Source organism: Chroicocephalus ridibundus, chromosome 22 (assembly GCF_963924245.1).
Source record: "Chroicocephalus ridibundus chromosome 22, bChrRid1.1, whole genome shotgun sequence".
NCBI lineage: Eukaryota > Metazoa > Chordata > Aves > Charadriiformes > Laridae > Chroicocephalus > Chroicocephalus ridibundus.
Window position 1 is genome coordinate 3189358 of NC_086305.1, and position 14491 is coordinate 3203848.

Here is a 14491-nt window from a genome sequence, read left to right on the forward strand (position 1 = left end):
CCCCTGCACCCATGCACCCCTCCCTTGCACCCCAAATATCGATGCACACCCCCCCCCTGCACCCCAAATATCCATGTGTCCCCCCCCGGGCACCCACGCACCCCCCTGCACCCCAAACACCCCTGGTCTTCGAACACCCACCCAGCACCCTCCAGCCCCCCAGTGCTGCCCCCCCCCCGCCCCCCAAACACCACCCTCCCGCACCCCAACGTAACCCCCCTGCACCCCAAATATCCATGGACCCCCCCTGCACCCATGAACCCCCCCCGCACCCCAAATATCCATGGACCCCCCCTGCACCCATGCACCATCCCCCTGCACCCCAAATATCCATGGACCCCCTCCCGCACCCATGGACCCCTCCCTTGCACCCCAAATACGCACGCACCCCCCCGCACCCACGAACTCCCCCCGCACCCCAAATATCCATGCACACTCCCCTGCACCCATCCACCCCTCCCTTGCGCCCCAAATACCCACGCACCCCCCTGCCCCCCAAACCCCCCTGCTCTCCGAACACCCACCCAGCGCCCTCCAGCCCCCCAGTGCTGCCCCCCCCTGCCCCCCAAACACCCCCGCAGCACCCGCTGTGCACCCCAAACACCACCCTCCCGCACCCCAACGCCCACGCGCCCCCCGCGGCACCCCCGGGCTGGGTCCCCATCACCCCACGCAACCCCTCCGAGCACCCCAAACCCTCCCGAATGCGCCCCCCCGGGAGCGTTCTGGGCTGCCCCCCACCTCCCCTAAACGGGGGATGCTCAGGGGGGGTGCGTCCTCCCGCCTGGGTGCGAGGGAGCCGGGGTGCGTGGGGTTGAGGATGTTGGGGGGCAGAGACACCCCCCCCACCCCACCCCCCCCAAAAATGGCTGCGGCGTCCGGCCGGGCACGGGGCAGCGCAACGGTTAAGGGCGGGAGGCTGCGCCGGGGCCGCCGAGGAAGAGGAAATCTCGGCAGGAACAAGGAGAGGGAAAGGCCCAGGGCTGGGGCTGCCGGAGGCGCAACCGAGAGGGTGCCGGGAGGTGCCGGGAGGTGCCAGGACCCCCATCCGTGGGAGCGGGAGCAGCCCCGGGGACCCCCCGGGCACCGGCTGGCGCAGGGACCCGCGGGCAGGAGGCGGCCAGGATGGAGAAGGCAAGTGGGGTGTCCCGTGGGACGGGGGCGGCCGGGGGCTGGACCCACGTGGCTGGTGGCCTCCTCGTGTGTGTGTGTGTGTGTGGCCCTTGGGCATCCCCCGGCCATGGGCATCGGCGGTGCCAGGATTGGGTGCGCCGTGGCACGGCAGCGCCGGGTGTGGAGAGCGGGGCATGGCACCACGGCCACGCGGCTGGTGGCCACAACTCACCCCAACCCGTCCCAATCCCGGCAAATCCCGGTGGGTGTCTCTCCCTCCGTCCCCCGGTGCCAGCCGGAACCGGGATGGGCAGACACCCCTGCTCCCTGCAGCCCCCGCTGCCCCCGCCGGGCGAGGAGGAAGATGAGGACGAGGAGAAGGACGAGGACGAGGATGACGACGAGGACATGGCGGGGGACGCCGAGGGCATCCTGCGCTACGAGGAGCGCATCGCCGGGCTGCTGGTGACGGTGGCCCGGCTGCACCGGAGAGCCGAGCAGCTGCAGCGCCGCACCGGCAGGTACCGGCACATGGTGGCCGCGGGGCTACCACCGCCCGGCCACCTCCATCTCTGGCCTTCGCCGCCCCGCAGGGAGGATGAGGAGGGCTGGGAGGGCACCGCCAGCCTCCCCGTTGCCGGCCCGCAGCCCCGGCGCCTCACGGGGACGCACGACATCGGTGTGGAAGGTGGGTGCGCCACACCGTGCGGTGCCGTGCCGTGCCGTGCGGTGCCGTGCCGTGCCGGTGCCTCACTGCCGGGACCTGGCTGACCCCGGCCATGCTCCCTCTCCCCAGCCCCTGGCCCCGACCTCTTTGCCGACCTGCAGCACGCCGTCAGCTCGCTGGAACGCGCCGTCTTCTCCCGCCACCGGCGGCCACCGGCACAGCCTGCGCCCGGCGAGGAATGGGCGCGGGCGGCCAAGGTGAGCCACGCCGGCAACGGTCAGCCCAGACGCCAAGGGGATGGGCACCCATCGACCATCCCTGTATCCCCAGAGCCTGGAGGAGCTGGACCGGGCGGCGGGCTGTGCCGGGAGGGCGACGCACCGGGGTCCGGAGGAGGGAGCGGGCGAGGGGCTGCCGGCGGAGGAGGCGGCGGTGGCGGCGGCGGCGGCGGCGAGGAACGCGGCGTTGCGGGCGGCCTTGGGCCGCCGGGACGAGGAGCTGAGCCGGGCCACTGCCGCGCTGCGGGCGCTGCGGGGGGAGCGCGACCGGCTGCAGCAGAAGGTGGGTGTCTGGGGCACGGTGGGGGAAGGGGGGGGGGGCCACCGCCCTGGTTCACCCCCTGGGGGCTCAGCCCGGTGCTCGGCGCAGGTGTGGGACCTGCGGGATGCTCTGTCCAGGCTGGAGGAGCCGGGGGGCTCCGGCAGTGACACCCCCGCGTTCGGCAGCCCCGTGGGGCTGGGGGAGCCCTGGCTACCCCAGGTGAGTGTGGGGCCAGGGTGGGCTGCAGGGTGGGGGGTCGCGGGGGGTGGATCCTGCCCCGGTGCCGGGGGGCTCTGCCTGTCCCCTCTGCAGGATTTGTCCCAGTATGGCGATGGCGCTCAGCCCCACAGCCCCCTCTCCCCCCAACCCTCGGAGGGGGCTGGCCCGGAGCGGGAGGAGCAGGTGCAGCAGCTGCAGGGGTGAGTCTTCCCCCCCTGGCCCCCGGCCTCCAAGCCCCAGGGGTGCCCTCGCCGGTGGGGAAACTGAGGCACGGGGGGGTGCGGGCGGTGCCCAGGTGCCTGGAGAGGCTGCAGGAGGTGAACCGGCGGCTGGCGGCCGCGCTGCAGGAGTGCAAGAGCGACGCGGAGCGGCTCAGCATGGCGCTGGGCCAGCACGAGTCCCGCAGCACCGCCCTGCGCCTGGCCCTGCGCTGCAGGTGGGGACGGGGGACGAGGAGGAGGTGGGGGGGGGGGGGGGGGGACACGCAGGGTTGGGGGGGACAGCCTGGGGTGGCGCGCTGAGCCCCTCTCCCTGCAGCGAGCGCTGCGGGGGGGCCTACGCCGCCCTCCTCGACCTGGTGCGGGAGAAGGTGGGAAGGGAGGAGGATGGTGCCCGTGGCGGTGAGTGCCAGCCCCGGGGGGCTGCGGGGTGGGGGGGATGCGGGGGGGATACTGGGGAGTCTACGGGCAGGATGCTGGGGGGATACTGGGGAGTTTTCGGGGGATACTGGGGAGTTATCGGGATGATGCTGGGGGGATACTGGGGAGTCCACAGGGAGGATGCTGGGAGGATACTGGGGAGTTATCGGGGGGATTCTGGGGAGTTATCAGGGGGGATGCTGGGGGGATACTGGGGAGTTTACGGGGGATACTGGGGAGTTATCGGGATGATGCTGGGGGGATACTGGGGAGTCCACAGGGAGGATGCTGGGGGGATACTGGGGAGTTATCGGGATGATGCTGGGGGGATACTGGGGAGTCCACAGGGAGGATGCTGGGGGGATACTGGGGAGTTATCGGGGGGATTCTGGGGAGTTATCAGGGGGGATGCTGGGGGGATACTGGGGAGTTTACGGGGAAGATGTTGGGGGATGCTGGGGGGTTATCAGGGGGATGCTGGGGGGATACTGGGGAGTTTACGGGGAAGATGCTGCGGGATGCTGGGGGGTTATCAGGGGGATGCCGGGGGACGCACAAGGGATACCAGGGGATATCAGGGGATGCAGGGAGGATGCAGGAGCGATGTAGGAGGGATGCCGCCGGATGCAGCAGGGATGCTGGAGGGGCATCAGGTGGATGTTGGGGGGATGCGGGGAGGCTGTGGTAGGGGGGGGATATCGAGGAGATGATGCTGGGAGGATGCTGGGGAGATGCTGAGGGATGCAGGGGGGGTACCGGGGGGATGCAGGAAGGATGTTGGGAGACCCTGGTCCCCGGCACAGCGGAGGGGGGCAGCTGCCTGAAAGCCGCCTGCCCCGTGCCCAGGAGCTGCAGGGGAGCCGAGCCCGGGACATGGATGGGGGTCCAGCCCCACGCCGACAGAGGGGCCGCGGCTCCCGGGCCGAGCGGAGCCGGACGGCCAGGAGGAGAGTGGGGATAGCGGCTCTCCCAGACTGCAGAGGTAGCAGGGGAAGGAGCGGGGGGCGAAGGCACGATGCCAGGCCAGGGCTGCGCTCTCCTTGGGGTGGCACCCTGCCCCCGTGCCCACCCCAGCCCGTGTCCCTGTCCCCGCAGCATCCCGGTGCCCCGCGGGATGGAGGAGGGGGCCCTGCGGGAGCACATTCGCCGGCTGCGCGCGGAGCAGGCGGCCGTGGAGGCGTCCCTGCACGACGCCCCGGCACCCGCCCGCGGTGCCACCCGCCGCAGCGAGGACGCCCGAACCCGGGCTGAGCGGGCGCTGCGGGACGCCAGGGCTCTCCTGCCCGGCTGGAGGCGGCCGGAGAAAGCGGAGCTGCTGCGGGACTTGGCGATGCTCAAGGTGAGCTGGGAGGGGGCCGAGGCGGGGGAGGGTGGAGGGCAGACGGCCGCGTCCCTTCCCGGTTCTCCGTGGGGGAGATCCTACATCGCCCCTGCATCCTCCCTGCATCCCCCAATAGCCCGCAGTATCCCTTGTGCATCCCCCGGCATCCCCCCGGTAACTCCCCAGTATCCCCCCAGCTTCCTCCCCATAGACTCCCTAGCATCCCCCAGCAACCCCACAGATAACGCCCCAGTATCCCCCCTGCATCTTCCCCGTAAACTCCCTAGCATCGCCCAGTATCCCCTCTGATAACCCCCCAGTATGCCCCAGCGCCCTCCCTGCAGGCTCCCCAGTATCCCCCCAGCATCCCCCCTCATAACTCCCAAGCATCCCTCAGCATCCCTCCTGATAACTCCCCAGCATCCCTCCTAACTCCCCAGTATCCCCCCTGATAACTCCCCAGTATCCCCCAGCATCCTTCCCGTGAACTCGCCAGTATCCCCCCAGCATCCCCCCTGATAACTCCCCAGCATCCCCCCCGATAACTCCCCAGTACCCCTGTTGATAACTCCCCAGCATCCCTGCTGGTAACTCCCCAGTATCCCACCTGATAACTCCCCAGTATCCCCCCAGCATCCCCCCTCATAACTCCCAAGCATCCCTCAGCATCCCTCCTGATAACTCCCCAGCATCCCTCCTAACTCCCCAGTATCCCCCCTGATAACTCCCCAGTATCCCCCAGCATCCTTCCCGTGAACTCCCCAGTATCCCCCCAGCATCCCCCCTGATAACTCCCCAGTATCCCCCAGCATCCTTCCCGTGAACTCCCCAGTATCCCCCCAGCATCCCCCCTGATAACTCCCCAGTATCCCCCAGCATCCTTCCCGTAAACTCCCCAGTATCCCCCCAGCATCCCCCCTGATAACTCCCCAGTATCCCCCAGCATCCTTCCCGTAAACTCCCCAGTATCCCCCCAGCATCCCCCCTGATAACTCCCCAGTATCCCCCAGCATCCTTCCTGTAAACTCCCCAGTATCCCCCCAGCATCCCCCCTGATAACTCCCCAGTATCCCCCAGCATCCTTCCCGTAAACTCCCAGTATCCCCCCAGCATCCCCCCAGCATCCCTCCCCGATAACTCCATAGGCTTCAAGCGGAGCAGCCGGGAGAAGGGCAGGGGACGACGCAGGGCAGGAGGGAGCGGAGGTGGGAGGGGGGGGGAAATGGCCGTGCCTCAGTTTCCCCCGCCTGGCGGTGACGCCGCTGCCCTGCCAGGAGGCCATGGCCGACCTGAAGACGCGGCTGCAGCTGGTGGAGAGGGAGAAGCGGGGCCTGGAGGTGCTGGCGGCCGCGCAGGGGCCGCGGGAGGCCGCGCTGCGCCTGGTGCTCCAGCAGCTGCAGCGGGAGCGGGACGGGGGGCCCGGCTGCCCCCCCAGCCCCCCCAGCAGCCCCAGCAGCAGCGAGGAGGTAAGGATGGCTCCCACCTCCTTGGGGATGGCCGGGGAGGGGGGGTGTCTCCCAAGGAACGGCACCCACACCCGGCTTCTGCAGGACGCCCAAAGCGACCGGGTGGGATCGGCGACTCCGCGGCACCCTCCGGACCCGGAGAGGACGAGGGAAGAGCTGCTCCGCGCCCTGGCCCGGTAAGAGACCTCACCGGCAGCGCGCGGGTGGGTGCCGCGGGCAGCGTGGGGTGGGGGGGCCGGCTGCCGTATGTGGGTGTCCCCAGGGTGGAGGAGCTTCGCGGCCGAGCGCGGGCCCTGTCCCTGTCCCTGGAGCAGAGCAGTGCCGCCAGCCGCGCGCAGCAGGCGCAGTGCGTCACCGTCACCGCAGACTTCTTCCAGGCTCACAGGTGGGCAGCGGGCACCCGCTTGCCCCCCCCGCCACGATGGGCGGGCGGTGGGTGCCACGTCCCCAGCACGCCCCAAAAAAAGCGGTCCTGCATGTCCTGGATGCAAATCCCCTCTGCGTGCACGGTCCCTTCCCGCGCGCCCAAAAACCACGGTCCCTTCTTGCACTACCCCAAAACCACGGTCCCTTCCCGTGCACCCCAAAACCACGGTCCCTTCCCACACGCCCCAAAACCACGGTCCCTTCTTGCACACCCCAAAACCACGGTCCCTTCCCGTGCACCCCAAAACCACGGTCCCTTCTTGCACACCCCAAAACCACGGTCCCTTCCCACGCGCCCCAAAACCACGGTCCCTTCCCGCATGCCCCAAAACCACGGTCCCTTCTTGCACACCCCAAAACCACGGTCCCTTCCCGTGCACCCCAAAACCACGGTCCCTTCTTGCACACCCCAAAACCACGGTCCCTTCCCACGCGCCCCAAAACCACGGTCCCTTCCCACATGCCCCAAAACCACGGTCCCTTCTTGCACACCCCAAAACCACGGTCCCTTCCCACGCACCCCCGGCGGCTGTCCCCCCCTCCGCGCCCCCGAACCACAGTCCCTTCATCCTTCACACCCCAAAAGCGCAATCCCTCCTTGCACCCCCCCCAAAAAATCCTGTCCCTTCTTGCACACCCCAGAAGCATTATCCTTTCCTGCACCCCCCCAAAAAAAGCCGTCCCGTATCGCGTGTCCCCCCTGGTGCGTGCTCCCTCCCTGCACCCCCCAAAACCCGCGGTCCCTTCTTTCACCCCCAAAAGCGTTATCCTTCCCCGCACCCCCCCAAAAACACCGTCCCCATCTCCCACACCCCAAAAGCGTGGTCCCTTTCTGGGCACCCCAAAAACACTCTCCCGTCTCGCACCCCTCAAAAACGCGTCCCATCTCGCACCCCTCCCTTGATGCTCGGTGCCCTCCTGCACGCCCCGAGAGCCCGCTCCCGGTCCTGCCAACCCCCAAAACCCGGGGGGTTTTGGGGTCCCTCCTGCCCGCGCGGTCCCCACGGTCGGTCCCTGCGGTGGGTCCCCTGGGTGGGTGCCTTTGGTGGGTGCCCTGGGTCAGTCCCCGTGGTGGGTGCCTTCAGTGGGTGCCCTCAGCGGGTCCCCGCAGTCGGTCCCCGTGGTGGGTGCCCTCGGTGGGTGACCTGGGTCGGTCCCCACAGTGGGTCCCCTGGGTCGTTCCCTGCGGTGGGTGCCCTCGGTGGGTCCCCTGGGTGGGTGCCCTGGGTGGGTGCCCTGGGCCGGGGCGCTGAGCGTGGCACCCGCAGCGCGCTGGCCCTGGCGTACCGCGGTGCCCGGCGGAAGCAGGCGGCCCAGCTGCGGCGGCTGGAGGCGCAGGCGGGTGCCCTGCGCAGGCAGCACGCCCGGCGGGCGCAGGCGCTGGCCCGCAGGCTGCAGACCCTGGAGCAGGGGACGGCCGGCAGCGAGACCTGCATCTAGGGACCCCCCATCACCCCCAAGACCCCCCATGACCCTCAACACCCTCCATCACCCTCATCACCCTCAAGACCCCCATCACCCGCAACACCCCCCATGACCCTCAACACCCCCATCACCCCCAAGACCCCCATCACCCTCAACGCCCCCATCACCCCCAACGCCCCCATCATCCCCAACACCCCTGTCATGCTCAAGACCCCCCATTACCCCCAACACCCCCATCACCCTCAAGACCCCCATCACCCCCATCAGCCTCAAGACCCCCATCACCCCAAACAACCCCATCACCCTCAACACCCCCATCACCCTCAACACCCCCATCATGCTCAAGACCCCCCATCACCCCCAACACCCCTGTCACCCCCATCACCCTCAAGACCCCCATCACCCCAAACAACCCCATCACCCTCAACACCCCCATCACCCTCAACACCCCCATCATGCTCAAGACCCTCCATCACCCCCAACACCCCCGTCACCCCCATCACCCTCAAGACCCCCATCATGCTCAAGACCCCCCATCACCCCCAACACCCCCATCACCCTCAAGACTCCCCATCACCCCCAAGACCCCCCATCACCCTCAAGACCCCCCATCAACCCCAACACCCCCCATCACCCTCAACACCCCCATCATCCCCAAGACCCTCCATCACCCTCAACACCCCCATCACCCTCAAGACTCCCCATCACCCCCACCCCCCCATCACCCCCAAGACCCCCCATCACCCCCAAGACCCTCCATCACCCCCAACACCCCCCATGCCGGGAGGCGCCTGCTGTATCCCCAGGGAGAATAAATCACTGATGCTCGTGGCTCGGCTGATCCCACCGTGGTTCAGGTTTGGGGGGTTTTGAGCTCGGGAATGGTGTGCGTGGGGTGGGGGGGGGTCAGACAGCCAAACCCCCAGCTCGGCTCATCCCAGCGGGGCCTGGAACAAAGGCCGTCCCCTCCCCGCTGCCCCCGCTATCTCCCGGCGCAGATGAAGCCATTTCGTTATCCCTGACGTGGGATCAAAGGTGACGGCGGTGGCCGTGGCGGCCGGGGCCCCATGCATATTCAGGAGGGAAGAGGAGCAGTGACCCTGCACCGGGGGCATCCTCGCTGCGCAGGGGGCCGGGGGCGGGGGGGGCGGGAGGAGGGCCGGCAGCAGGGCTGTGCCGGGGGGCTGCCGCGGGGAGCGGGGGGCTAAATCCGGCAGGCTGAACCCAGCAGGATGGGGCACTTGGGTGGCGGGAGCCGGGCTGAGCGTGGGTCTCCGGTGGGAGGGTGCGGAGGGCTGTGGGGCAGCCCCGGGCTCAGACAGGCTGCGGGGTGGGAGGGAAACTGAGGCACGGAGCTATATATAGGCTAAAATGAGGCCTGCGTCTCCCCGGAGAGATCCTGCAGCGGAGTTCAAGGCTCAGTGGATCAATATCCACAGCCGTGGTGATGGAGAGGGCAGAGAGGGGGCTGCGGGGATGCGGGGATGTGGGGATGTGGGGATGCAGGGATGTGGGGATGCAGGGATGTGGGGATGTGGGGATGTGGGGATGCAGGGATGTGGGGATGCAGGGATGTGGGGATGCAGGGATGCGGCGATGTGGGGATGTGGGGATGTGGGGATGTGGGGATGCGGGGATGCGGGGATGCAGGGATGCGGGGATGTGGGGATGCAGGGATGTGGGGATGCAGGGATGTGGGGATGTGGGGATGCGGGGATGTGGGGATGCGGGGATGCGGGGATGCAGGGATGTGGGGATGTGGGGATGCGGGGATGTGGGGATGCAGGGCTGCAGGGATTCAGGGATGTGGGGATGTGGGGATGTGGGGATGTGGGGATGCGGGGATGCGGGGATGCAGGGATGCGGGGATGTGGGGATGCAGGGATGTGGGGATGCAGGGATGTGGGGATGTGGGGATGCGGGGATGTGGGGATGCGGGGATGTGGGGATGCGGGGATGTGGGGATGTGGGGATGCGGGGATGTGGGGATGCAGGGCTGCAGGGATTCAGGGATGTGGGGATGCAGGGATGCAGGGAGGAAGGGATGCAGGGATGAAGGGTTGCAGGGATGCAGGGAGGAAGGGATGAGGGGATGAAGGGTTGCAGGGATGCAGGGCTGTGGGGATGCAGCAATGAAGGGCTGCAGGGATGCAGGGATTCAGGGATGTGGGGATGCAGGGCTGCAGGGATGAAGGATTGTGGGGATGCAGGGCTGTGGGGATGCAGGGATGAAGGGCTGTAGGGATGCAGGGCTGTGGGGATGCAGGGATGAAGGATTGTGGGGATGCAGGGCTGTGGGGATGCAGGGATGCAGGGATGCAGGGCTGCAACTCACCCCCCCTGCCAAACTGCCCGTGCCCTCTGCCCCCCTCCACCCCCCGACTCCTCCAGCAGCCAGGAGCCCTCCGAAACGGGGGCAGCCCCGTGTCGCCGGAGGCAGCGGGGGCTGGATCAAAGGAGGACATTCCCGGGCGGCGGGGACCAGCCCCGGCAGGAAACGGGAGCAGCGGAGCCACGGGGCGGTGCGGGGGGGGCTGCCGGGCCCTGTGCCTGGCTGCGGGGGGGACGGCGGCTCCGTCCGGCCCGGGGGGGGGGGGTGGTCCCGGGGGCCGGTGGCGGTGGCGTGGCGGGGGTGACCCGCGGGTTGAAGGTCAGGGCTCCGGGCTCAGACCCCTTTTCAGATTCAAATGGGCTCCTGGGGGGCTTTGTGCGGGGTCAGGCTCCACCGAGAGCCGCATGAAAGGGCCGGGGCGGCTTCGGCCCTGGGTGCCGCCAGGAGGGGGAGGGCAGGGGGGACCCGCCGCCGCCCCCACCCCGGCTGGAGGGGTCCCCCCCGCCATGTCCCGCCGACCCCGGGGCCGGACCGGGGCACCGGCGGGGACGGGGTGACCCCGGCTGCGGTGTCCCCGCAGCCAGCCTGCCCTGGCCTTGGCTCCCGGTTCCCACCGCCACGCCGGGCCCAGCCGCTCTGCCCGCGCTGGCACAGCCCCAGCCCCTGCCAAGGACGGAGCGTGCCGGGAGCTCCGGGAGCGGGGACGGGGGCCCCTGGCACCGCGCTGCCTGCCAGGCTGCCGGCATGGCACGGCACGGCACGGCATGGCATGGTGTAGCATGGCACAGCACAGCACGGCATGGTGCAGCACGGCATGGCATGGCGCAGCATGGCACGGCACGGCACAGCATGGCATGGCATAGCACGGTGCACAACAGCATGGCATGGCACGGTGCAGCAGAGCGTGGCAGGGCATGGCACAGCATGGCACAGCACGGCACGGCATGGTCCAGCACGGCACGGCGCAGCGCAGCAGGGTGCAGCATGGCACAGGGTGGGACAATGCAGCACGGCACGGCATGGCACGTCGCAGTATGGCATGGCACGGCATGGTATGGCATGGCACAGTACGGCATGGCACGGTGCGGCATGGCACAGTGCAGCATGGCACAGCATGGCACGGCACAGCATGGGATGGTGCAGCATGGCACAGCGTGGCACGGTGCATTATGGCATGGTATAGCATGGCACGGTCTAGCACGGCACAGCATGGCATGATGCATTATGGCACAGCACGGCACGGTGCAGCATGGCACGGTGCCGCACAGCACAGCATGGCACAGTGCAGCATGGCACGGCACAGCCTGGTATGGTGCAGCACGGCACGGTGTAGCACGGCACAGCATGGCACGGTGCATTATGGCACAGCACGGCACGGTGCAGCATGGCACGGTGCCGCACAGCACAGCATGGCACAGTGCAGCATGGCACGGCACAGCCTGGTATGGTGCATCACGGCACGGTGTAGCATGGCACAGCATGGCACGGTGCATTACAACACAGCATGGCATGGTGTGGCCAGCACGGCACAGCATGGCATGGCGTGGCACGGCATGGTGCAGCACGTCGCAGCATGGCACAGCGTGGCACGGTGCATCACGGCACAGTGTAGCACGGCACAGCGCATTATGGCACAGCACGGCACAGTGCAGCGCAGCACGGCACGTCACGGCATGGCACGTCACGGTGCAGCATGGCACAGCATGGCTTGGTGCAGCACGGCACGGCACGGCATGGCATGGTGCAGCATAGCATGGCACGGCACGGTACAGCGTGGTGGCTGTGGGTGGCAGGACACCCCCCCCCCCAGCTTCGCCCACTACCCACCCCCCCCGCAGCTCCCCAGCGAAGGCTCCAGGTGCCCCTTCATGGTTTGCAAGATGCCGCCATCCCGGCCCGCTCCCTGCCTCAGTTTCCCCTCTGTGAAGCAGCCTGAGCTGCCGGGAAGCAGAGGGGCTGCAGCAAACCCACCCCCCCCCCGCCCCCCCGGCACCCTCGGGTAGCAGGGACTGCACCCCTTTCCTGGGTGAATGGGTCCCCGGGGGGGTGCAAAACACCATCCCAGGGGGGGCCAGGCTGTACCGAGGGTGGGGACGAGGGCAAAGGCAGAGGGGAGAAGCCGGGAGCGATGGGAGCAGGGAGGGTGTGTGATTCATGCCCCCCCCGGGGAGGGAGCATCCGGCCTGGGTGGGGGCCGTGGAGCGGGATCTGATATCCCGGGAATGCAGGGCAGGGAGCGGCGCTCTCCGGTGGGACTGGGGAGGGGGGCAGGACGGGGGCAAGGGGGGGGCTGGGGGCAACGGCGAAACCGCGGCGTCGGGGGGGCGAAGCCGCCGCTCCATGGGGTGGCCGTGGGGGAGCGAGAGCCCGTGCACACGCGTGTGCACCGCCATGCGTGGGGCTGCGTGTCCCCTGCACACGCGTGTACGCTCGGCGGAGGCGTGTTCGCTGCACGGGCACGTGACGGGTGCTGCCTGCGTGTTTGCGCCGTGGGGCAGCCGTGGGGCACAGGGTCGTGCCGTGGTGCAGCCATGGAGCGCAGGACTGAGCCGTGGGGCAGCCATGGGGCACAGGAGCGCGCCATGGTGCAGTCGTGGGGCACAGGACCGTGCCGTGGGGCAACCATGGGGCACAGGAGCACGCCATGGTGCAGTCGTGGGGCACAGGACCGTGCCGTGGGGCAACCATGGGGCACAGGAGCACGCCATGGTGCAGTCGTGGGGCACAGGACCGTGCCGTGGGGCAGCCATGGGGCACAGGAGCGCGCCATGGTGCAGCCGTGGGGCACAGGACCGTGCCGTGGGGCAGCTGCGGGGCACAGGGTCATGCTGTAGTGCAGCCATGGGGCGCAGGACTGCGCTGTAGGGCAGCTGTGGGGTGCAGGGTCGTGTCGTGGTGCAGCCATGGGGCACAGGACTGAGTCGTGGGGCAGCTGTGAGGCACAGGGTCGTGTCGTGGTGCACCCATGGGCTGCAGGACCATGCTGTGGGGCAGCTGTGGGGTGCAGGACCATGCCGTGGGGCAGCTGTGGGGCGCAGGGCTGTGGGGCAGCCTTGCCCGGGGAGCCGAGGAGCTGCGGCCCAGCCGGCCCCGGCCTCCCTTTGTCCTTCGCCCGCGGCGGCGCGGCCACGGTCCGGCCCTGCAAGGTCACGCGCTGCCGCAGCCGCTGCGGGTGGGACGGGACCCCCCCGGCCATGAGGGGCCCTTCTATCCCCCGCCGGCTCCCCACCGGTTCACGGCAGGATCCGGCCCCAGGAATGCAGAACCCCCAGCCCCACAGCAAACAGGGACTGGCGGGGGGGCTCTGCGAGCTGCTGTGGGGCAGAGCGGGGGCCGGATCCTGCCCCACGGCCGAAAATCAAGGGGTTGACCCAAACCATGCAGGGCTGAACCCCCCCCCACACACACACAGAGCCCACACAGTGGGGTGCAGGTCCCCATGGGGGTACGCTGGGGCCTGGGGACGGACGGACGGACGGACAGACTGGTGTCTGTTGAAGCCCCCCGGGAAGCACCGCTGCCGGCAGCTCCCACGTGGAGTTGGGAACGGGCACGGCTGCCCCCCAGCCCGGAGTGCTGCTAACTGGGACGCTGGTGACCGAGTTGGGGCTGGTGGTGCTGGCACGCGGCTCTCCCGTCCTGCTGGCACCCAGGTCTCCAGGGGTGGTGGCACCCGGCTCTCTGGTGGCACCGGCACCCAGCTCCCCATCGACACCGGCACCCAGATGTCTGGTGGCACTGGCAACCAGTTCTGCATTGCTGCTGGCACCCAGATCTCCAGTGGTGATGGCACCCAGCTCTCCGGTGGCACCGGCACCCAGCTCCCCGTCAGTGGTGGCACCCAGATGTCTGGTGGCACTGGCACGTGGCTCCCCATCGGTGCTGGCACCCAGATCCCCAGTGGTGATGGCACCCAGCTCTCTGGTGGCACCGGCACACAGCTCCCCATCAGTGGTGGCACCCAGATCCCCATTGGTGCTGGCTCCCAGCTCTCTGGTGGCACCGTCACACAGCTCCCTGGTGGCACCGTCACACAGCTCCCTGGTGGCACTGGCACCCAGCTCTCCCATGCTGCTGGCACCCAGTTCCCCGTTGGTGCTGGCACCCAGCTCCCTGGTGGCACGACCACGAACCCGCACGTTTTGCCAAGGGTTGCTCAATCGTCCTCCACCCCAAAGGCTGGGGGGAGAGTTGGGGGGGGGACACCGCTGCCCCCCGTCCCCGCGCTGGAGCCGGGTCTGACACCGAGCCCGGAAACCTCCCCGCGCCCCGGCGGGCGCCTCTGCCGTGCCGGACCCTTCCCGGGGGCGTCGAGGCGGCGCGAAACGCGTCGGCGGCTCTTTC

At 69.2% G+C, this 14491-nt stretch overlaps 1 protein-coding gene across 3 annotated transcripts; it reads left to right on the plus strand.

Moving 5' to 3' along the window:
- Positions 1 to 1341: 1341 nt before the first annotated feature.
- USHBP1 (USH1 protein network component harmonin binding protein 1) lies at positions 1342 to 8051 on the plus strand. Of its 3 annotated transcripts, XM_063358028.1 has the most exons (14): positions 1344 to 1634; positions 1707 to 1801; positions 1910 to 2037; positions 2111 to 2341; positions 2429 to 2539; positions 2633 to 2739; positions 2835 to 2975; positions 3077 to 3159; positions 4024 to 4159; positions 4273 to 4516; positions 5773 to 5964; positions 6049 to 6140; positions 6227 to 6349; positions 7659 to 7971. In XM_063358028.1, the coding sequence occupies exons 1-14, from the start codon at positions 1420 to 1422 to the stop codon at positions 7828 to 7830; spliced, it is 2070 nt and encodes a 689-aa protein (XP_063214098.1). In that variant the 5' UTR covers positions 1344 to 1419; the 3' UTR covers positions 7831 to 7971. The 3 variants fall into 3 exon arrangements, with proteins under 3 accessions (XP_063214096.1, XP_063214098.1, XP_063214097.1); XM_063358026.1 differs by having other exon boundaries at positions 1342 to 1634; positions 2429 to 2739; positions 6279 to 6349; positions 7659 to 8051; XM_063358027.1 differs by having other exon boundaries at positions 2429 to 2739.
- The last annotated feature ends 6440 nt before the right edge of the window (positions 8052 to 14491 follow it).

Excerpts from the sequence above, each read along its gene's own strand:
- USHBP1 (XM_063358026.1), top strand. The coding sequence starts at position 1,420 with ATGGGCAGACACCCCTGCTCCCTGCAGCCCCCGCTGCCCCCGCCGGGC. Across the intron at positions 2,976-3,076 it reads CGCCTGGCCCTGCGCTGCAG|CGAGCGCTGCGGGGGGGCCT; the intron begins GTGGGGACGGGG and ends CTCTCCCTGCAG. Across the intron at positions 4,160-4,272 it reads GGCTCTCCCAGACTGCAGAG|CATCCCGGTGCCCCGCGGGA; the intron begins GTAGCAGGGGAA and ends CTGTCCCCGCAG.